The 24125-nt window shown below is 37.8% G+C and overlaps 2 protein-coding genes across 7 annotated transcripts in view; both read left to right on the forward strand.

Moving 5' to 3' along the window:
* Window positions 1-221: 221 nt before the first annotated feature.
* LOC101164530 (monocyte to macrophage differentiation factor 2) lies at window positions 222-10520 on the forward strand. Its single transcript, XM_004085316.5, has 7 exons — window positions 222-526; window positions 6276-6357; window positions 6543-6703; window positions 6783-6857; window positions 6963-7064; window positions 9130-9199; window positions 9270-10520. Exons 1-7 carry the CDS (start codon window positions 513-515, stop codon window positions 9471-9473), a joined length of 708 nt encoding a protein of 235 aa, XP_004085364.2. The 5' UTR covers window positions 222-512; the 3' UTR covers window positions 9474-10520.
* Window positions 10521-17328: 6808 nt separating this feature from the next.
* Window positions 17329-24125, forward strand: part of radil (Ras association and DIL domains) — a 29381-nt gene continuing 22584 nt past the window's right edge. For 2 of the 6 annotated variants that reach the window (XM_023958389.2, XM_078944281.1), the window contains exons 1-4: window positions 17329-17718; window positions 20209-20347; window positions 20533-20647; window positions 22169-22676. In XM_023958389.2, coding sequence (XP_023814157.1) covers window positions 20564-20647; window positions 22169-22676 — 592 coding nt within the window. In that variant the 5' untranslated portion in view covers window positions 17329-17718; window positions 20209-20347; window positions 20533-20563. The remainder of the gene's footprint in view (window positions 17719-20208; window positions 20348-20532; window positions 20648-22168; window positions 22677-24125) is intronic. The other 4 variants (XM_023958385.2, XM_023958381.2, XM_078944279.1 and 1 more) reach the window with 3 other exon arrangements.

Genomic DNA, 24125 nt, shown 5'->3' on the forward strand with positions numbered 1-24125 from the left:
CCTTTTCGGGCTAAAAAATCAATGTGGCAACACTGAATGTCATTACTTCCTCTAAGCTTGTTTATGAGTTGCTTTAGAAACATAAACATTGTTTTTAATCTATATTTGTATTATTATGGCATAATGTAGTGCAGTCTTATTAAAAATTGCTCAATGACATCATGATGCATCTTTAATATATGGAGTCGTGATGTGGAAGTTCGCCGGCGGCAAGAGAGAGAGAGAGAGAGAAATAGAGAGAAGAGAGCGAGGGAGCGAGCGCGTGCTCTGAATCCCTGAACAGACTCATCCACGACGCCCACACTTCCGATGGAGCGGAACCCTGTGTTGAGACGGGATCCGTCCGCGTCTCAGAGCTACTGGTACCGAGAGCAGGAGGATGTCGGTGACGTTGTGAAGCCATTTCAGCCCGCCGAGCGGAAGTAATTTGATCCCCGCGGTCACTCACAGAGGATCCAGGCTTTCAGCCGCACCGCCTGTCCGCTGTCAACTGTTGCTTATTTCCACTGTAAATGAATCTTGACAGGTAGGAGCTTCCCTCTCTCTGATTGTTACAGGGCAGATATAGAAACTACAGGTAAAATAGAGAAAAGCATCCTTGTTTTCTGGCTGCTGCAGACATGAGTGAGCCTTTCCCTCAACATTTTCAATTACCTGCTACGGAGCCCTGGACAAGACATTTTTAAAAAGTTCTCTAAAACTAGCATTGTGAATGCATAGATTGGTATTTTGGGCATTCAAATTACTATTTTGTGTGCATAAATTGCTAATTTGTTGCAGCAAATTAGCATTTTTTGAACGCAATAAACCAACTTATGTGCACAAAATGCTAACTTAAGCCCGAAAAAACCTTAAGTCGCGTGCACAAAATTTCAATTTGTTCACTCAAAATACTAACTTAAGTAAACAAAATGTTAATTTGCGTGCACGTAAGGTTAACTTTTGTGCACAGAATGTTAATACCATGCTAATTTTTGCATACGAAATAATAATTTGTATGCACAAAATGATAACTTGTGCACACAAAATACTAATAGGGTGCACAAAATGCTATATGTGTAAAAAACGCTAACATATGCCCACAAAATGCTAACTTGTGCACTCAAAATGCTAATTTGGTGCACAAAATGCTAACTTCTGTGCACAGACTGTTAATACAAAGCTCATTTGTGGCCACAAACAGCTATTTGTGCAGACACAATCAGACAATACAAACGCGAAACGTCTTCCAGTCCTCCTCTTCCTTATGGTGTGTCTAATCTATCATTTTAAGCAATTTCAAAAATAAAAACCATTGAAACAACTGGCTTTATGTATTTTCAGATTTATGTTTGGCAGTTTAATGATTTCTTGTATTTGTTTTTTCACATTGCTATCAAATATTTCTACTTTCATCCAGGTCTCCCTCTTTGTTATTTTTATGGTTTGCTTCAATGTTTTATATTTTCTATAAAAGCTGAGAGAATACTTTAGAAAAAGAGAAATCAATTTACCACATTTTTTTTTAATGTTTTTTGCTGCATCAAACAACGTACTGCAAAACTTTGTTTTTAGTTTTGATACTTAAAATGCAATTATTTATTTTTTGGTTTGATTTCCTTTGCATCAAAATAAATGAAAAACAACCTTTTTTTTTAAAGAGCATGTATACCTATTTCCTGGATGTAAATCCTGCTGACACATTCTTTGGTTCCTAATATGATGTGTTTTAAATATTCCTAATAAGCGTAATACCACTTCTTTTGCACACCAGCTGTCTGTATTTGACAGGGAGAATTCTCAAAATGAATTCTATTATAGTCATTGCACACAAAATAATAAAAAGAAATTATTTACTTTATATATATATATATATATATATATATATATATATATATATATATATATATATATATATATATATATATATATATATAAAAAGGGAAAATAAATATGTATTTACAGTAACATTTGATTTGATACATTTAGTTAAATTCTATAAAAAAAAAAAAACTGGGAACGAATCAAACTAGATGATTTTTACGGTTAATCCAATATCATTCCTAAAGACCAAAATGTCTTACCTATTTAAGTGACCACCAGATTAGATGGAAGGCTTTTGCTGTATTGAACAGCAACAATGGAGAGGAAAACTATGAAAGTTTAGGAAGAAACCTCGAGCATATGTCATAGAACAAAAGTAATACAGGTTAGTAACTGTGTTATTGAAATAAATAGGTGAACAGTAAGAAGGTGGAGGAAAATATCAAGTAAATATTGCAACTGACCACAACTGATAAAATTATTTTACTTTTTAGAAGGTCAGGCAGGAAGCAGCTCAAGGAACCCTAAAAATATATGAAACGTATGATAAGAGCAGGCTGGCTAACTTAAAAGGCCTGATGTCTGCAAACAAGTATATATGTGTAAGTTTGTTTAAAATCCCACTCCGACTATCTTTGAATTGATTTTTAAATCGTTCCCGGTCTTTGTTTTTTTAATTATGAAGATGCAGTTTTTAGCCAAATCTTAACACTTATGTTGGTTTCCAGGACATAGTTTCTGCAGAGCAGCAGGAGTTCATTAGAAGTTCTACTCTGAGTTGTGGGTGGGACTGTTAGTGCAGAGTGAGCCTGCCCCCATTCCCCATCACCCTTTTGTTTACACTTTCTCCCACTAGTTTACAGCTCTTCACAACCTCAACCTAACATTACTGGTGCAACAAAAATATTGAGCAGTACTGGACCAATCCAGCTATTTAGTTTTAAACCAGATTCAAGCTCAGACGAGGAAAACAAAGACGTACATGGATCTATTCGTCTGCAAGTGGATGAATCAAATCCATCACCGATTGCAGATTTTACATGACAACTACAAGCTTTTTCAAGCAGCATTTTTTCATCTGCTCCAGATTCACAAGAAATGCATTTTTAAGTTTAATTTTATAAATGTCCATCATGTGAAAAATTCTACAAGAACATGTTACAAACACCAAAAAAGACCATTTTCATTGGAATGGGTCCTTGATGTTTCTCTTTAATCCAAAACACAAACATGTAAAATACTGTATAACATCATATATTTATACAAAAAATGTAAACAATGAAAAACTACATGTTAATGAAACTGGTGAGGTTTCTAAAACTCCTGTCCTTTAGTTTGCAGTAAAAACAAATAATTCACTATTGAAGGAAAAACTAACTGTGTATGTATCTGGTCTTTCCCATCACCCTGAGACAATTGTTACAATCTCCCCACAAGTCTTCTCCTCTGTCCGTGGTTGTGTCTCTAATCTTGGCCTTTAGCCCAACAGTTGGAGAAAGCCATTAATGACCTGCCAGGACAGGGGCTGACGCACGCTCCCACTCCAAAGGGAGAGTCAGTCATCGAGACAGACAGAGGGAAGCTGCTGTTGGACACAGGAAGCCTTTTATTTAGGGCAGGGCAGTGAGTTTCTGGGCTGAGGCTGTTGGAATTAATAGCTCGGAAAGAGTGTCACTCTAAAAACAGCTGTTAGGTGAGAGACAACACAGAGGAGAAGAAAGTTCATGGTGAGGCCTCTCTTTTGTGTCATTTGCCTCCTACTATCACAGGTTTCCTGTTGCAATAACAAGGTATGGGACTTCTGCAGTGAGAAGAGCACACATTTTATTGAGTGTGCAAAAATTGCACAAAGGGCTAATTGTAGGGCACATGTGTCAAACTCATGGCCCGCGGGCCAAATATGGCCCGCCGTGTCATTTTATGTGGCTTGCGAGAGCATAAAAGCTTTTAATTTATTAAAATAAAAAATAAAAATTGGTATGTATTTATTCATATTTAGGGGGAATTGGACTTGAAATATGGGATTAGGCAACTATACATTAGGACTTAAACTCTGTCCATATAACCTGACAGGATCAAATGTAAAAGGATTTATGCAAGAGTAACAAGCAAACATATGTTTTCTATGCAACTGTAATTGTCACTTTAAAAAGTTTTCATAAATAAATAAATGCTTTTTTAACATTAAGGAGTAGTTACATTTCTTTTTCATTACATTTAGTTACATGTATACGTTATATCTGGCCCTTTGAGGACAACCACTATGCTGATGTGGCCCTCAGTGAAAATGAGTTTGACATCCCTGCTGTAGAGTGTGTTCAAAAAGCAGGGTGATTTCTTTTCCTTTTTGCCTAAATTGTTCTATGGAATAAATCAGTGTATATTTTATTTTGAATTTCTTAAGTAGATCTTGAATTAGACTTGACTGTCTGTGTGTTCTGCATTTGAAGAACGGGCACAGACAGGACCTAATCTAGGTCTCTTATGCAATCAAGCTCTACAGCATGCAGCCTTTAAGTAGAGAGGTATTGTTTTGGTTTATGTGTGAAGTGCTCTCTTTGTCCATTAAGCTGCATTTTCATTTAATCCCAGAGGAGATGGAGCAGCTACAGAGGCAACACAGAATCAGAGAAGGAGTTTTCTGTTGTCAAGAAAAAGACAATCCCTGCTCGGCAGTTTCCATGACAACGGTGACATCACTGATGTATGCAGAGCTACATCCTGAGCTATTATGCATTCCTTGCGAGCGCTTCTTCAATCTGTTCTATGTTTAGAGTCCCAGATTCAAATAGCTGTGCACGTATGTGTTTCTTCTGTGCGTGAACATCCCAGCATCACTGTACACATGACAGAAATCCTCCAGAAGCCTCTGGATGGTTACTGATTGTTACTCGGCAACAGTTGCCTTGACAACAAGTTAAGGCATAATCTGGAGCTGCTAAGCAAAGATGGATGGTGGGGATATATTTTATTAGCAGCTCTGGAAACGATCATATTATTAATAGAACTTAACACAGCTTGTGTTTACAAACAGAGATGAATGTTTAACGTTCACATGATCATTGAATTTCAAAAAGCCCTGGTTTTTATTGAAAATGTGTTTTTGTCTCTGTGTTGCATATATGCATATTTACCTGGTTGGAGGTGAAGCCCTTTCACTTTAGTTCCAGGGTTTTCTAGTTGGTTATTATTATCTTGTGGGTGTGATTAAGAAGACTTCAGGACACCACAACGCCTGAAGTTTATTTGGTTCTTCAAACGTGACACTTAGTATTTTTAAACAACTATCAACTAACAGGGACAATAGCTGAGGCATCATGCTTATTGAAGGCCATCCAAAGAAAACAGGGATTGAAACAAAACTGAACATCAAGCTGACAAATATGCCACAAACATACAATCAAAACACTTAACCAAATACATGTTCATGTTAAACACATCCACACAAATACATACATATATTATGTAAGCAGATTAAAAAAAAAATTCTCAAGTTTGTTTTGTTAGCTTGTCAATGGGGCCACTGCAGAAATAATGTCTTTTCTGCTGTTTGTTTAGCGGAGTGTAAATATGAGGAAATAGGGTTTTCATAACTCACTGAAAAAATAATACTGTTCCTGACTGTCAACATCAAAGGTCTTTACAGTCACGGCTAAACTCTCTTCACCACAACAAACATGGGAAAGTGCTATTATCTTACAATCAAACCTGCCAAACCAAGTCCTAATATTTAGATCAAATGATTTTACCTCAAAAGACTCACAAAATATGATTAATGTTATTTTAAAAACAATCTGAATCAGTGGTTACAACCTAAAACCTATAAACTTTGATTCTGTTTAATTTCAAGACAAAAATTGTTTTGTTACTGTGGGAAAATACATTTAAATAAATGTTGTTGTAGGAAACAAGAAGAAAAAAGTTGTGAAAACCTTTTCCATCTTATAACATATTCTAAAGTAAGGAATTCAGGATCAGATGTTGCATGTTCTCCCCGTGCATGCTTGGGCTTTCTCCGGGGACTCTGGCTTCCTCCCCCCATCCAAAAACATGGTTAATTGGTGACTTTAAATTTTGAATGTGAGTATGCCCTGTCCAGGGTGTCCCCTGCCTTCGCCCACAAGTGGCCGGGATAGGCCCCAGTTGCCCCGTGACCCCGAAAGGGACAAAACGGATTTAGAAGATGGATGTTGCTGCAACTGTTCAGACATGCAAATGCATGATTGTGACATGCTATCAGTTTGCTTAGTATGTAAGTTAACTCTAGGTTCAAGCATCCACAAACCATAGAAAGCCCTGCAAACTTTAATTTGATAAGTTGAAAACAATAAAGGTCTTGAAGTCTATAACTTTTGCTATTTTTCTTTTTCAATAACACAATACAATAACTTCTAATCTTACGTAAACTTTTACAGATTAGGGTTAAGATGATGGATTCTGATTCATATTTATGATATATAATGTGTTTTTAGATTTATGAACAAACGCGTTCCTTCTAACAAGAGATACCAGCCCACGGAATATGAGCATGCAGCCAACTGTGCAACGCATGCGGTGAGTGTGCACTTAAACATGCATTACAGATTAAGTGCTCCACTCAGGAAAAAGATATCAATGATTATCCAGGAAATAAATGTGCCACAACTATTTTTGGAAATGCATGTGCATGATTTTACAGTCCATCCTGCAGATGTGCCCGCTTTCCTCTCTGATCTCACTTATGGTGTGACATCTTTCAGTTGTGGATAATTCCCAGCCTGCTCGGCAGCTTGGTGTTGCATTTCTGGTCAGAGGACCAGTGGGAGCGCCTGTCAGCCTGGGTGTATGGGGCGGGACTCAGCTCGCTCTTCATCATCTCCACCCTGTTCCACACTGTGGCCTGGAAGAAGAGCCATCTCCGGTACTCACAAACTCAGACAACATGCACTCAAAATCAGCCACGTCATGCCATTTGTGTTAAACAAAGACACTTTCTTCAGGTCTGTGGAGCAATGTTTCCACATGTGTGACAGGATGGTCATCTACTTCTTCATTGCCGCTTCCTACGCTCCTTGGTAAACAGCCCAGCCTCTTCAGTGTGTGAGAGTGTGGGTAGATGCACTCCCTCCATGCTGCAGCTCTGATTACAGCTTCATCTTCATCTGTTGATGTTTTTCCAGGTTGAACCTGCGGGAGCTGGGTCCGTGGGCGTGCCACATGCGCTGGCTGGTGTGGGTTATGGCGTCTTTTGGAACCACCTACGTTTTCTTCTTTCACGAGAGGTTTGTTCCCAGTTCACACACAACAAAAGTCTGCCAAGTGACATTTTTCGGTTTTTAGTGAAGATCTGATGCTATAAATACGGTGAGAACATCCTGCATAAGACTGATTTCCCTTCTTTCACATCCAAACCATGACTTTAAAATACATTTTAATCTACATTTTATTGAGCCAAAATCTTCTCTGAAAACTTTTTTCTTTTGCTTGTGTCACACCTTTTTGTGCTTAGTGCATAAAGAGGAGGTAACAGCAGCACAACAAAAGAACACTCTCATCTGCATGAGGGAAAACAGGGAAAAAACAAAAGAAACGGAGGAAAACCTGGTGAACTTTCAAAATCTAGCTTAGAAAATATGGAAGCGATTCTGTAGGATAATTAAAAATAAAAGTCAAAACCAGAAATGCTTTTTCATTTTCAAAATGAAGCTGCATCAAATGACTCAAAATTAAAATGAAAAATCAATACTTAAAAATGCCTTTTCATTTTCTACTTAAAACCGCTTATTCTGTGTCATAATTAAAATGAAACTGCAAAGAGGGGATTGCATTTTCATTTTCACATCCACCCTGCGAATAGTGTCACATAATTAATTCGAATTAGCATTTCCAGAGGGGAGGGGCGATGACGTCAGCGCCATCTGCGTCTGACATTATGACACAGAATAAGCTGTTTTTAAGTAGAAATGAAAAAGCATTTTGAAGTATTGATTTTTAATTTTGAATCCTTTGATGCAGCTTCATTTTGAAAATGAAAAAGCATTTCTGTTAATCCATTTTAATTGTCAAATTAGACATTTCTAAATGAATTTTGCTACACATTTACCAGAGAACCTTTTGAAAATGAAATGTCAAATACCATTTTCTTTATCATTTTAATTAAGTGACAGAATAAGCGATGTCGAAGAAGAAAAAGAAAAAGCGGTTTAGCGGATTACTTTTTCATTTTAATTTTGAGTCAAAAAATGCAGCTTCATTTTGAAAATGAAAAAGCATTTCTGGTTTTGACTTTTATTTTTAATTATGCTACAGAATCACATCCATAATTAAACACAGCACCAATTCTACATATTCAAAAAAGTTGGGGGTTTTTTTGTAAAAAGAAAATTTTATGAATTGCTGATAGCAAAAAAGTTATATAATTTGACTTTCTCAGGTGTGGGATACTTAAATGTTGACCTTAAGTCTATTTTTTCTTATTATTATATGTTACATGTTGCTTTAAAATGGCCATACAGACTGTAAATTTAAAAAAGTAATTTTCTACAGTTTTATGTCAGTGATCTGACATTTATTAGACATGAATATTCCATTGAATGTTTGACTCCAATGTGTAAAGATAAATCATGAGAGATTATGCATGCGCACACAATCAAAGAAATTCTCTTCTGGCCTAGCTTTAAAGTTTTGATTGTAACTTTACAAGAATATTTTAGGTCTCTTTCTAACTTTTTTTGCTTTACATTTGCTTTGCATAAAGGCAGGATTTAAAAATGAATTATTAAGTCAAATCTATTTTATCTACACATAGAAGATGTATTTCATTAAATGCATGGATTTATTTTTCTAAAGCATTTTCTCGGATTTTATTTAGAAAGTCTTTTTTTTAAAATACATTTTAATATTAGAATGTTTTTTTTTGTATAAAACTCTTACCCTTATTTATTTTACACTGCTAGCTATAAAAGTTGAAGCAGTTAACTTGTGCATCCAAATGAAATAAATGCAGTAGTGTTACAGTAATATCCAACCTTAAACTCAATACTTATGGAGAAATTATGGAGATTTTTAGGCTTGATACAACCCTGCTGCTTTAGCACCACATGCACACATAGTAAGACCCTGACTCTTGATAGTGCAGGGATTCCCCCAGTAAGAGCTCTGAGGATCAATAAATCAGCAATAATGTACAGACATTTATCATTGTTAATCAATTCAAACACAAAAAACTTGTTGCATCATCTCTGCGATAGGCCTGCCTTTTGTTTTGGCTTTTAAATAATGTTGCTGCCATTTTGTCAAGTGTCATGAAAAAGCAGACTGAGCTCTTGTGCTCTTACCCATTTACAGGTACAAGCTCGTGGAGTTGATCTGCTACACGGTGATGGGAGTGTTTCCCGCCCTTGTTATCGTCTCAATGGTAAGACGGGGCCCCTTTTTTAAGAGTGTAGCAAAAACGACACAATATTAACCCGATGCATCTCCTTCAGTCAGAGCAGTCGGGGTTGTTTGAGCTGCTGGTCGGCGGAGCCTGCTATTGCCTTGGTATGATCTTCTTCAAAAGTGACGGCATCGTTCCGTTCGCTCACGCCATTTGGCACCTGTTTGTCGCCATGGGAGCAGCTGTACATTACTACGCCATCTGGAAGTACCTCTATGCCGCCTCGCCGTCTCAGTTCCAGACCTCCAGGTGACATCAGTGCTGATCTCATGTGAGGCGACTCCTGGGATTGGACTGCTTCTTGGAGTTGATTCAAGCTAATTCAGGGGTTGCTTCATCTGGAGGCTTTCAGAGTGGGAGTATACTTACCATGTGACCTCATTGAGATAAAAACTGCCACTGCGTTCAGGTGACCTAAATCAGCTCATAAAGTCTAAGATTTCTACTTTCAACATTAAGGTTTCTTCCCAATCCTGCTGAATTCAGCACTAAAACTTAAGTTTGTGGTTTCACAGGTCTGATTACAATCACATCAAGCTGGGGGTTTTTTAAAGTCCCACTCTGATTATCTTTTGATCTATTTTTGAAGCATCGCAGTGGTCTTTTATTTATTATTATGCTGTTTTTAGCCTAAATAAAAAAACTGGGGGGTTTTCCAGAAAGCAAGTTATGCTAGTTACCACAGTAAGTTTGAGGGTAAGAGGTATGTTTCAGGGTATGCTTAGGTTCCATAGCAACTCATGCTCTGAACATAACCTGGTCTGGAGCAGGTTTAGTTGAAGGTTAGTTTGTTTTCAGAGAGGTGAAGCAGCATGACGTGCCATTTGAAGAGGATTTAGTGGATGAAGAAGCTCAGATACTTTTTCCACCATGAGAGGGTGATAAGACCACGTATGGATGTTGTAGAGATAAACTTTTTTACATTGATCTAACTTAATTATTTGCTTCAGTTAAGATAAATATATTTTTTTGTGTTTAGTCAGCTTAAAAATAACACATAGTTGTCAGACAGTTATTTTACTTTCATTCAAATTAATTCAATTAAGTAGGTGTAACTTTGGTGCTGCTGTTAGATCGTCAGCGCAAGGAATTGTGGGATACCATTCCCTTTGCCTGTCTGGACGGATTTGGGTACAAGTGTAGGTTTTTGTCTAAATATGTTTAGGTGTAGCTGTTTTACTGTGTTTTGCAGAGTTATTTTATTCTGTTATGGTTGATTCTTTCTGCACCATGAGTGAGAGGGAAGGAGAGGATGATGAGGCTATTTAGCACCACTGGTACAACAGTATGGAATAAGACTGTAACCCTTGTGCTATCTTAGGGACTTTACCATTGGGAGTTGGGTCATCTAGACCCACTAGACAGTGCTCTGAACCTTTTTTCTTCAATGATTTGTGATCTTCACTGGTGTCCATGGATTACATGAAATCTTTCCACCTTTATCCACCTTTGTCATGGTAGGGAGAACACGTCAATGTAAGGGTGGGGTCATCTAAGATAGCACAAGGGTTAAGTTACAGAGTTACAGATTTAATGAGTAATTAAATGCATGGTACATATTGTAACTCCAGGCTCAAACATAGACATATGAGAGTTCAAAAGTACAATAAATAAATATGGAAAAACATTTAATTGAATTGGAGTGATATGACATTCAGTTAGATAAATGTGTAAATTTGAGTTGTAAAAAAGATATTGAGTTGGATAGACATAAGAAATTAGGTTTAATAAATTTAACTCAATTACTTGTTACCAATTGAATCAATTCATTTAAGTTTTATAAGTTGTATACATATACATCACAATGTAATTGGAAATAAGATCAGAAACTCGTGCGTTTACTTTGTTCGTTCTTTATCTCCAAGCAGAAACTCTTTCTTTTGCGGATGCAGCCGTATTACTTTTTTGATAATCTTCATATGCCGTCATTAAAATCTCTGACTACATCTCACTGAAGTATAGCGCTCTCTTTTTTTCTCCACGCGTTTCCATGGTGACTCTGGAAATCGGCAATCCATTGAGAATGTCTTTATGTACTTGTGTGCACGCGCATTAACCCAGGGTTACCAAGTCGAACGTAATTACGCTAACTCATATCCGGTCTTTTGGAACCGACATACCCAGAGTGAGCAAGTTCAGGTGGATTTCAGCCAGACTTCAGGGTTAAAGTCAGGGTAGTTTAAATGTGCCTTCTGGAAAAAAAACCTATATCGCTTTCTAGGACATAGCTTCTGCAGAGTGTGACAGACTGGCGAACTGTCTACGGTGTACCAGGCCTTCGCCCACAAGTGGCCGGGATAGGCTCCGGCAACCCCGTGACCCCAAAAGGGATAAAACGGCAGAAGGTGCATGAATACGTTTCTGCAAAGCGCCAGGAATTCATAAGAAATCACCTCTGAGTTGTGGGCGGGACTGTTGGGATGGAGTAAGTTCACCACCCCTTCCAGTCATCTGTCTGTTCACCCAGTTTCCTGCAAGCTTACTGCCCCTCACACCCCCAACTTAACATTACCAGTGCAACAAAAATGGTGAGCATTATCAGAGCCATCCAACCGTACAGTTTGGGGGCCAGATGTCAGCTCAGATGAGGAAAACAAAGACGCACATGGATCCAGTCAGGATGGATGCATCAGAATGGAGCGGAGCAGGGAGGTTGTGCCCTGCTACAGGCTTTTTCCAATGACAATTTTTCATCTGCTCCTGATTCACAAGGGTTTACAGAAAGAAAAACTCAAAAATGCCATTTTAATTTTAATTTTCTTCTTCATCAGAAAAATGCCACAAGAACATGTTTAAAACACCAGAGTGGGTCTTAATTTTAATTAATTAAGTTTAATTGTATCTTAAATAAATTTCACAATACAAAAGGTCAAACACATTAACCTTATTAAATTTGGTAAAAATAAAAATAAAAATAAAGAGTTGGGGGTCTTAATAACAAAGCATACAAAGTCCTTTATGATGACAGTTAAACAAAAAAAATAGGTAGCTAATGCAGCAATATGAAGAAAACAACAGCAAAACTAGTTATTGATATGACAAAACTAAGATCTAGAAAAAAAGTTTCTAAAATTATTCACCAAATTGAGATTTAATTTAGTGAATTTTGGAAACAGCTCATGTAGCCAGAAAGCCTTCCAGCCATTTGTTTTCCTCTTTCACAAATGTGTCAAGCCTGGAAATTCTGCTTTGCAGCTTCTGGATTTCATCTCAAGATTCACCGGAAATTTAAGGATAAGATTATACCAGGTACTCAGAGACTTAATGAGCAGATAAGGTCATTTGAAGGCATCATTGGATAAGCGATGGAGTGTGCAAACACCAAAAACACGCCATGTTGAATATAAATGTAAAATCCCAATGTTACCCAGGAATTCTGAGTCATTCCAGTGATGGCGAGTCCTCAATCCGTGGAGCATGTCCAGATTCAGCATTCACAGGCTGAAAAGCTGACATGCTCTTCATGTCAGGAGGAGGAAATGTTTACAATTAGCTGCCTTGACTATTGACGGCCCTTTTAGTGTCATCATTGTTGAAAGCATTTGTGCACTTACTACAGAGACTGCCACATTTTAAGCTTCAAATTCTAATCCAGCGCTCCTGCTGGAAGTGTTATTACTGTCGCATTTATTAGCCAGGCTGTCGAGACAGTTTGCTTTGAACAAAAGTGGCTTCTGTTAGTGATAACTCTCATTTTAATGTCAAGCATGACTAGAATGGTGAGGTTTTTGTGTTCGATATTTATAATCCTGGAGGCTTTTTCTGTGCTTGTCTGCATTTATTTACAGCTCAGAATATCAAGCATATTTACTGAATCTTAATATTACAGTGCAGTTCATGAGGTTTAGTGAGGGAAAATGCCATCAGAACAGTTTAAACAGTATTTATCAGCTGTACAGTGTATATTTGGTAACTTAAAAAGAAATAGATGTTTTTATTTCAATGTGTTGTAAATACAAAACTGTAGTTTGCCTAAATTATCTTGTTTATTCTAAAAAGAGAACCAAAATCCAACTCAGCACTGCCAAAAAAAAAACAAGATGACTCCCTCTGGGAGGGAAGCTGAAGGACGGTTGAACAACTTTGGTCAGAAAAAAGCATCTCAGGTGTGCGTTGTTTCTACAGCTGCCCTTGTGTGTCTGTATCCGATTCGACACTTATTGGCTCCAACGATGTTTACATGTAAGCACATGATCAAGTTATCTGAAGTTGTGAATGGATGCAGAGTTAAAGGGAAACTCATTCAATTTTCACTACCAGGATCTGGACTATTTTGGCCTAAAAGAGCACAAATTCACAGACAAGCATCAGTCATGCTGGTCTGGTTGTGTAGGTGCTGCTGCTGTTCATGTGAAGGTTAATGTTGACTCTGCACCCTTCCTCGCAGCACTATGTGCTGACGCACTTCTCCAAATGGTGCAGTGTCCTAAAGTTATTTTTTTATTTAAATATGTTTTACATGTTTGTGTATATTTGGAAAAGAACAAAAGAAAAGGACACACCTTTAAAGGCACAATGACAACTGATATAAAACTCTAAGAGATCATAATACACAACCAGAAAGAGTCCTGCTTGGGTAGATCTGCCACAAAAACAAGCCTATTATTGTTAAATTTGCGCCAAAATAAAGAAAGTCTCCCGGTGATAAACACTTGTTTGCTCTTTCTTTGCATATTTCATAAGTGTTGCAGCTGATGAAATCCTCCGAAGGGTGGGTGTTGCTTTATTGTAGGAAATAAAGGTTCAGAAATGGTGGGATGGGGCACCACGACTTTATTTCTTTAGCTTTTTTGTTTTTTAATGTTAAGCCAAAGTGGAGACAAAGCAAATGGAAACATAAAAATGTGGACCAAAGCAATCACAGTGAACAGAACATGCAGGAACAATATGAATTTATTACAGAAAAAATAAATTCCTAACAAATTAGGTTTGTTTATGCCTCCATGTCAAAAATATGCTAATTTACAACATAAGAAGCAGAAGTTGGGAAATTTTTTATTACAAATAAAAAATGTCCCTATCACTGATTCAGATGGCTTGATAAACAATATTTCACAATAATAGCTGAAATTACATTCAGTGTTTGAATAAAGACTTGTGCACCAGAATAGTCTAAATTCTTTGTTCATGTTTCAATCATAGCTGTAATGAAGAAGACGATTTGTCATATTTAAATAAATGTGGATTTATTAGCTGCATAGCAGTCATTTATAAACTCTGAGAATCATTTTGCTCTGTGATTGTAGAGCCGGTACCTGCTTTCAGTTCACTTCTTGTATTTCTTTCTGTTCCATCTAAATTACTCAATTGATATATGAATCCTCATAAAGTGTCAATACTTTTTTTATATTAATTGGTTTATCTGTGGTGATTTTCTTTTTTTTGTGCCGTGAAAAGTTGAACTGAGGCCAACAATGCTTCTATATTTTCTATTATGATTGTAATAAAAGGCCTTTTCTTGCAGTAGGTTGTTGTTTCCATTATTGCAACCAAGGTGTCACTTGAAAACTCAAACTCAAACTTTATTTATATAGCACCTTTCATTTCAGTTAAAAACACAAAGCGCTTAAGATAAAAGCAGATAAAACAGTCAAAAAACCCGAAAATTGTTAAAAACAGCAAACAAAGGACAATCACACAAAGATGGGACCCCTCCCTCACCACCCCCCACGCCACCCACACTCACACCCCACCCACCCAGTTCCCCCAGTAGAACCCTGAACAGAAACAAAGAACTGCAGCTAAAAGAAGGTCTGGCTTGGTACTGCCGTGAGGAAACGATATGATGGGGATCCATTTATTCCAAGGCCCAGCCCGACCACAGGGGTCACTACCACAGCGCCCGCACAGCACAGAGCAGCCCAGGGCCCACTCCATGGCTATTAGACCACAGAGCGGGACCCCAGCCCTCCCAACCAGAATGGGCACCACAGCAATAGCACCCCCTACAGGTCAAGCCGGTGGTGCCCCAGAAAAATGGATCCCCAAGAGGAAACACTGGAGTTAAAAACATCAGAATAAAAATTATCATAAAATAACAACACTAAAAATAGAAAAAAGATAAAAAATAAAATAAGATTTAAATATTTTAGTATTTAAAAAATAAAATACGTAAAACTGATTAAAACATAACCTACGTATCATTGGTAAAATAACAAAAAGAATAGTAAATTAAAAACAGAGATAATAATAGTCCTTACAAATAAATAAATGAATAAATACGTAAATAAATAAATTAATAAATAGATAGATAAAAAATACAAAAGACATAGGAAATGATCAAAGTCATGTAAAAGCCAGACTAAAAAGGTGGGTCTTGAGCCTCTTCTAAACCTCTACAGTCTCTGCAGCCCTGAGGCTCTCTGGCAGGCCGTTCCACAGGCGAGGGCCGTAATGGCAGAACGAAGCCTCACCATGTGTCCTGGTCCTCACCTTAGGGACAACTAAGAGGCCAGTGCCAGAGGACCTCAGGGTCCGCGAGGGTTCGTATTTTAAAATAACATCATTTAAATAAGAAGGCCCAAGACCATTAAAACATTAGTAAACCATTAAAATAACTTTAAAATCAATCCTGAAACGTACAGGGAGCCAATGCAGAGACTTTAAAATAGGTGTAATGTGTAAAAGCAGAAGATTGTTTTATTGTAAATCTAGAATCATCAAATCAAATCATGGAACTGGCGGAAATAACTTGAGAAGAGCACTGGAAAAATAACAGTTTTCAATTTTTTACATTTAAGTTATAGGTTGCAGACAAAATAAAAAAAGCATAACAATGTTAAAAACATCTTCAACTCAGTTGTGTGTATTCAAATGTTTACAACGCTCTGTGCACATAAAGGTAAGAATAAAACACTATCAGATGTATTTAAAGGTTGTCGTTCACCTTTTAGCATATCCCTTCATGGGTCGCCACAGCGAGCCAGCTTTCACTGATTCACACATTTGGTTTGGAAGCATTTTCTACACCGGATGTCCTTCCTGAACCACCCCTGTATTTTATGCAGGCTGGGAACAGGCACAGGGAGACTCTTTTAAAGGTACTATATGAAACAACGTCCTTTCACAATCAGTTACAGACACAAGAGCTGTTTCACCATGAAAATCTGGTGACAAGATCCCTGGGTGGATAGGTGTTGTTGCTAGAACGGCTTTAGTCATGACCTCATCTGACATGAGCATCTTTCAAAGACTTTTATGCTGCAGCTCATTTATGAATGTTACTGAGCTTCTTACTCGTCCTCTTTAACCCTTGTGCTATCCTAGGCACTTTAACATTGGGAGTTGGGTCATCTAGACCCACTAGACAGTGCTCTGAACCTTTTTTCTTCAATGATTTGTGATCTTCACTGGTGTCCATGGATTACATGAAAATCTTTCCACCTTTATCCACCTTTGTCATGGTAGGGAGAACACGTCAATGGAAGGGTGGGGTCATCTAAGATAGCACAAGGGTTAATATTACATATTTACATACAGTACAGACCAAAAGTTAGGACACACTTTCTCTTTCAAAGAGTTTTTTCTTTATTTTCATGACTATGAAAATTGTAGATTCACACTGAAGGCATCAAAACTATGAATTAAAACATGTGGAATTTTTTAATTGATTTGAAATATTTGTTTATTTTTCACATAATGAGGTTCCAGCTCAACAAACACATGAAAACAGGATTTCAGAAAATTAGAATCCCCTGGAGAAATTACTGTTTACTTCTCAGTTTTTGCACACAAAACAAAGTCAGATATGATTTCATCAAATCAATAAAAATTGAAATCTTGATATCTTCAATAGTTCAATACTATTTGCGGCTCGTGCTGGAATATTAATTCTTCATCATCCAGATCCTCAGTGAAAGGAATCATGAAGTCCTGTAGAACATTCTGCTAGACTATTGCAGTGATTTTGGGTTGAAAAAAGATGAGTCTACCAACAACAGCGCTGGACATTGCAGCCCAAATCATGACTGACTGTGGAGATTTCACAGTTTAATTTTTTTGAATGGTGTGGTATTTTAATTTTTGGTGTAGGGTCTTTATATTTATACCTTTTATTTTGAACACCTGAGATCTCACTCTCAGACTGCACATACCTCATGTGTCCCCCAGGGGGTGCAGTTGCCATGGATTTGTAACCCGCAGCTCAGGTGTACGGAGGTGCAGCGGCTCGGGTTTTTCCGGCGCGTCTCGGCAGCCGATCCGTGGCGTGGATGTGGGAATGCGGTTGCCGGTGGCTGTGGGCATTTGTGGACGCTCAGCAGAGATGTGCGCACGGGGAAGGGAGCACACCGCGGCTGGTTGTCCTGCTGCTTAGCCGGCTGTGTCGCGGGGATGCGGGTGGGAACCCTGGACGGCGGGGTGTATCTGAAACCGGGACGGCAGTCCGTTTCTCTCCCCCCCTGCTCGTTCTTTGTATATTTTTATTTGGGGGGTGGGAGGATTGAGAGAGGAGCTCAGGATTCCCCAACAGCACCATGGAGACGCGCATTGCAGACAACGTGAGTACCAACAGGAGAGCCCCCACGGGAGTGGGCTCGGCACCGGTGAAATCCTTCACTCAACTTTTTATCCACCTACTCTGCCAATGAGAAAATGCTATCGGCCCACAGTTTTTAGGATACTGCGTGCCCATTTTTGCTCATTTCTCTGTGGCTTTCAGGCATGGAATTAGCCCAACTAAATACCTGCATTGTAACGAGACTGATTAATGTTATTGCAAACACCTGCTGACCGGAGCAGGCCGCTCCGTGAGTTTGTAGTGGTGCCTGACGGCTCATTAGCGGATTAATTCTGAGGCTTTTCTCATGTCGTTTGTTGCTACGGCGGTTGCTATGGACGACCAGTGAATCCAAAGTGGTAAACAGACGGACAGACAGTGGCTGATAAAGACCTGCAGTATTTCTGGACCAAATCTCTATTCGGCTGTAAAGTTTTCCCTTATGTGGTCATTCATTTCGAACAAATTAAATTAAAATAAATAAATAATCAGAGAACAAGCAGGTCAGGTTTCAGCTACTAAACCCGTTTGCAACCTCCTGAGTCCTTTAAAACGACGCATCCACACATAAAGTCTGTCTTTTTTGTGTTGTTTTTTTGCGTTTGTGTGTAGAGACAGGAGGGGTTTCCTGGATTGAGTTAACTGCTGCCAAGTAGCCAGATTATTTTGGATTAGCAGGCCTTTCAAACAGTCACGTTATCCCACCAGCCCTTGCAGAGTCAGCTACAACACCAAGCCCATTTGGCTGACTGCCCTTTTACAAAAAAAAAAAAGAAAAAGAAAGAAGAAGTCACAACATAAGAGGGCACAAGGTGCCATCCATGCAGCTGCATCCCACCCTACTTTCATCCGAGGCTGTTTCTGCAGTAAAATGAACTGCACTGGTCCAGCAGGCCATGCTTTAGAATGGTTTGTTTTCTAAATGAGTCTTCCATCTTTTTGTGCAAAAGAAACAAATATTCTGGTTGGAACAAAAATTATATATATATATATATATATATATATATATATATATATATATATATATATATATATATATATATATATATATATATATATATATATATATATATATATATATATATATATATATATATATACTGGCAAAAAAAACTTGGGATTTAGAAGAAAAAATGTCTGTTCTTTGCAGGGAATATCCATTTTTAATCAAATGTGTATAATATATTGTGCCTCTTATTTCAGTTTTAGTTTTTGTTGTGTTGTTTTAGCAATGCTTTTATGATTGTATTTTTGAATGGTTGTATAAACACAACTGTTGCTCAAAAAGTCCTTGGATTATTTTGGGTTTATGCATTTTATCTGTAGCTAATGACTAACTAAGTAAAGACTAACAGGATCATCAGTAAACAAAGAATATATTTGTCAAAATGTACATCATTCTATGGTTAAGGTCTGCAGGCTTTATGTACCATGGTTGCAAATCCAACCATATGTGCTTTAAGCATTTGCAGTGTTGCTTTTTTCTTTTTTTTTAGTTTTTGCTAATGTTAAGATTTATTAAAGCCCATTAAGCAAATTAAACTAATTTATTTTCATTTATATTGCAATTTAGGAAATCAATGATCTAATGTCTTCAGCATCTAACTTAGTTTTACTGAGACTTAAATCTCAACACAACATAAAAAATGTGTTTTAAAATGGCCTAGAGCAGGTGTCTACAGCCTGTTTTTTGTTCACCAAAACTTAATAGAAGCAACAAATTCCTGTTTTACACTTTAAAAAAATCCAATAGTCCTTTGTATTAATGTTAATTTCAACTGAAATTTTGCCTTTTTGGAATAAATAAAAACATTAAAATATAAGAAGAAGAAAGGATTTTATTCTAATCATAAAATTGATTTTTACGCCAGACAATTGCACAAAAGTAAGACACTATTGTACTTCAACAAAATGCCAATCAACAAAGTCTTTACATTTATATAAGTCTACTGTGTCATTCTTTTCCCTACTTGCCAAAGTTAACCTAAATATAAATGTGACTTATTGATGTAAGATATAATACAGAAAGTATATGTACTTGTAAAACAAAGTTTTAATCCCTTCCAGACAGAAACTAAACATTGTTTATTATTATCCTAGTAATAAACAGATCCTAAAGAAGATCCAACTCCATACCAAATGTTTTGCTAAGTTTTTTAAATTTGTGCTTTCTGGAGGGAACACAATGCCTCTTGATGTATTGAACTATCAAAAAACTTTACAAAGTTTGTCTTACTGTTTATAGGAGCACCTTAGACATAAAGTCATAGCAAACTCAATTCAAACCATTGCTACAATTATTTTATTGCCTTCAGCCGGAGAGCCACAATAGAGGGATCAAAGAGCCACATGTGGCCCCAGAGCCTCAGGTTGCCGACCTCCGCCTAAATAATGAAGTGGCCTAGACTATAAGTGGACATTTTTGCAATTTTAAGTGTGATTAATACTCTTCTTAAAAGTGGCTTCAATGGAGATTGTTTTGTCTCCTCAGTGTGAAAGGTGACAGTGGAAATGAAGTTCAAAACATTTGATGAGCGGCTGTAAGTCTTTCTCCAGAGCTCCAGAGCACAAACTACTGGAAAGACTTAACTGCATCAAGGTGCCTTTATGAAGCTCTGAGTCCTTTTTCTGTAAGTCACATTTAAATGCTGCCAAATCTTTATCAACTAGTCTTTTTTTTTAATACAAATATGGACACCGATATGTAAATATTAGTAAAGATTATTAATTATTTGTCTCATCACCCATTTTCAGTGTTACTATTTCAGTAGTGCTAGTATTACACTCATGGTTGTGATTTTTTTTGTTGCTATAGTTGCAGCGTTTGTGACACAAACCCCATCACCATGTTCTACGGTTCTTCCTCTGGGGCCAGTATGTCCCTGCCGTCCAAGAGCCGCCTGAAACGCCAGAGCAGGACCTTTACTCAGGTGGAAGCACACAGACATAAGCAACATGCTGTGGGGTTTTGGTTCGACATTTCAAGGTTTGGTTTTCATTCAGGCAAACAAAATAGATTACTTAAAAAAAAAACTTACTCTTAAAGACCCACTCTGAGGAAAATAGTTTTTTGTTTTTTTCTACATGTTTTTGTGGCATTTTTGTTTTTAAATGATGGACATATCGAAAAAATAATTAAGATTAAAATTGCGTTTCTAAATATTTAATTCTTTAAATAATTGTGAATCAGGAATGGATGAAAAAAGGCAGTTTGAAAAAGAGTGTACATGTGATATTACAAATGGTGCTGGATGTTTCAAGCTCTCAGCAACACGAAGGGGTAGAGGGGGCGGGGTTGCTCCATGCCAACTGTCCCACCCACAACTCGGACACAAATTTTTATTAAAATACTGCTGCTCTGCAGAAACTGTGTCTAAGAAAACGACACAGGCTTTTTGATTTTGGCTAAAAACAGCATAATCATAATAAAACGACCACAGGGAACTAATGGTGCAACAATTCATTTTGACAATGATTTGTTTCAAATAATAATTTGTGTTTGACGATACGATTCATTAACAACATCGGTTCATTTTGAAAAATGTGACTGGATCTGATTTACTGACCTAAAATCGATCCAGGACATCTTTAACCCAACATTCCACCAGTGTGACTCAGAGATAAACACCTGGGTACTGAAGAGTGCAGGTGAAATTTTCCAGATTCCTTGTATTTCTTGCAAAATAATCAAGTTTAAACTAGACATGTGTACAAATAAACAAGTAAACAAGAACTGACAAATCCATTCTCATTTAGTTCAGCCCACTGTTGTTCTTCTTCATCCAAATAATCCAAAGGGAACATTATTAGAACATTCTAGCACACTGTATGCTCACATGTCTTTGCTCAATCCAAAGTGTTTCCACACATTGGACTGGTATGATGGACTGACCATTCTTTGCTGCATCAAGTGTGTGTTGTCCACTGCGATGGACCTTGGTCATTTTTATCTTTTAAACTTACCATGTCTCAATCCAAAAGTATTTTCCAATATCGATATTATCGATTTATTTCATTTTGAAACAATTTTATAATGATTTATGTTGACTTGATTAACAACTTGCCTTAGGAAAGCTGATCTGGTTGGATCGTTGAAATATAAATCAATTAATCAATTAAGTTAATTAATCGTTACACCTTACTGGGAACGCTTTTAAAATTACTCAAAAGATGACCAGAGTGGGTTTTTCAAACAACTTAATGTTTTTCTTTTTGCAGTTTTAAAAGAAAACTGTTATTATCCAACTCATGTGTTTATTTGTTCATGCCACACCTCTCTATCAGCCTTCATTACCTTCATCAAAACTTTATTCTTAGTGCACATCATGCATTGATCTCACACCTGCAGCCGCTGTTTTAACACTGGAATCCTCTCATTCAAAGAGCACAGTGTGGCTCATGTTTAGATGCAGCAGTTCAGCAGGGCATTCATTATTGCTTCTGTCTACCAGGTCTTGTACCGCACACTGAGTTACAGAGACAGAGTCCCTGCAGAAGCTGGAACGAACACCCGTTGCGACCGGCGTTCTACCACTGAACCCCCAGAGCGGCCAGCAGACGACCCAGCTGAACTCTCCACACAGAGTTCGGCCCCGGGGGTGCTGAAGATATTTGGAGATGAAATCTGTGCTGGTGCCAACTACAAGAGCGTCCTGGCCACGCCGCGCTCAAGTGCTCAGGAACTTGTGAAAGAAGCACTTGAGCGTTACTCGCTCAACAAAGATGCAGCTCGTTCTTATGTGCTGTGTGACGTGATTGGGCGTCTAGAAGATGGAGGTGGGATCACAACAGGAGCAGTGTGGCGGACTGAGTGCCTGCGAGCCCTGGGAGATAACGAGAAGCCGCTGTTGCTCCAGGAACTATGGAAACCCAGAGAGGGCCACGCTCGAAGATTTGAGCTGCGTAGGAGAGCAGAGGTTGAGGAACTCAATGCCAAGGACAAGGACACCGTCACTGCTGGTGAGGGGATGCAAAAAGTCACAAGCACACATGCGCACACAGATTGAGAGGTACACACTCAAACACACACGGCAGCTGGTCTAGCTTGCTTCCTTTCTTCACATGTCAAACTCAGCAGAAAACCACAGCTCGTTAGCTTCTCAGCAGTCTGAGCGTGTGTGGGAGTGTGTGCGTGGAGTTGCAGAATAGGACTTTTTGTCACGGCTATTATCTCGTAGAGAAGATATTGTTCCTGTGTGGTTATCTGGGTTTTTATGGAAAGACTGTGAAGACGTCAAAGGGTTTCATAAGGCACACACACAGGGAATAAGATATTTAAAAACCCACACATGCAAATTGACACCCCTGCACTGGTGCCCTGGAAATGCATGGACAGCATGTCGATTGATTGAGCGAAAGCTAAAACCTTTTCAAATGGGAGGTGTGGATTGGTATTGACACTGACGCTTTTATGAATGACAGGTTCTTAGGACAGTAATGTGATCGTGTGTTCCTCCAAAAAGCTTTTCACTGATTCAGATTTTACTTTCTCAGTGAAACTACAAAAGCAGTTATGGTGACCTAAAATCTGCACCATGTGTAGGCTAGTTTGTCTGTTGGAACCACTGTGTTACAAATGGAGATCGTTTGTGACGTTTGTGAACTAAAGTGTAAATTTAGGATTTCTTTCCTAATACTTTGTGGAAATGTTGAAGTCCCAGTCTGATCTATTTTTATCTATTGTAAAAGTGTTCCCAGTGTTTTTTTTTCTTCTTTTTTTTATTATGGTGATGCCATTTTTGGCCAAAATCAAAAAGCCTGTTTCGTTTTCTAGGACAGTTTCTGCAGAGCTGCAAGAGTTTATTACAAATTCAGCTCTGAGTTGTGGGCATTTCTTTTCCCGTCATCCATATGTACAGTGCCTTGCGAAAGTATTCGGCCCCCTTCAATTTTTCCACCTTTTGCCGTATTTCAGTCTGCAAACACAAAGATATAAAACTGTAATTGTTTTTAGAAAAATCAATAAGTAGGACACACTCATGAAGGGGAATGACATTTATTGAATGTTTCAAACTTTTTCGACAAATAAAATACTGAAAAATTGGGCATGTAAAATTATTCAGCTCAGACGGGGAAAATTATGACGGACATGGAACTATTTGTTATTTCAGAATGAAGCAGAGAAGGGAGCTTGTGGCCTGTTGATTGTAGCTCCCTCATCACACCTACAAGTTTTTTTTCAATGGCATTTTTGCATCTGCTCCTTGTTCACAACAATTTGAATTAAGAAATACTCAGAAATGCAATTTTAAGCTTAAATTTCTTTTATATATGTCCTCTATTATTAGTAAAATGCCACAGGCACATGTTAAAAACACCAAAAACACAATTTTCATCTTGGTGGGTCTTTAACTTTTCTCACACTAGGATGTTTTGACATACTTAGTTTGAATGGGCACTAAAAGCAGT

Source organism: Oryzias latipes, chromosome 1, assembly GCF_053564925.1.
Source record: "Oryzias latipes strain Hd-rR chromosome 1, Olatipes_Hd-rR_3.1".
Classification (NCBI taxonomy): domain Eukaryota; kingdom Metazoa; phylum Chordata; class Actinopteri; order Beloniformes; family Adrianichthyidae; genus Oryzias; species Oryzias latipes.

Coding starts and splice junctions, on each gene's coding strand:
- LOC101164530 (XM_004085316.5), top strand. Junction 6,704..6,782: donor TGGAAGAAGAGCCATCTCCG/GTACTCACAAAC, acceptor CACTTTCTTCAG/GTCTGTGGAGCAATGTTTCC. Junction 7,065..9,129: donor GTTTTCTTCTTTCACGAGAG/GTTTGTTCCCAG, acceptor ACCCATTTACAG/GTACAAGCTCGTGGAGTTGA.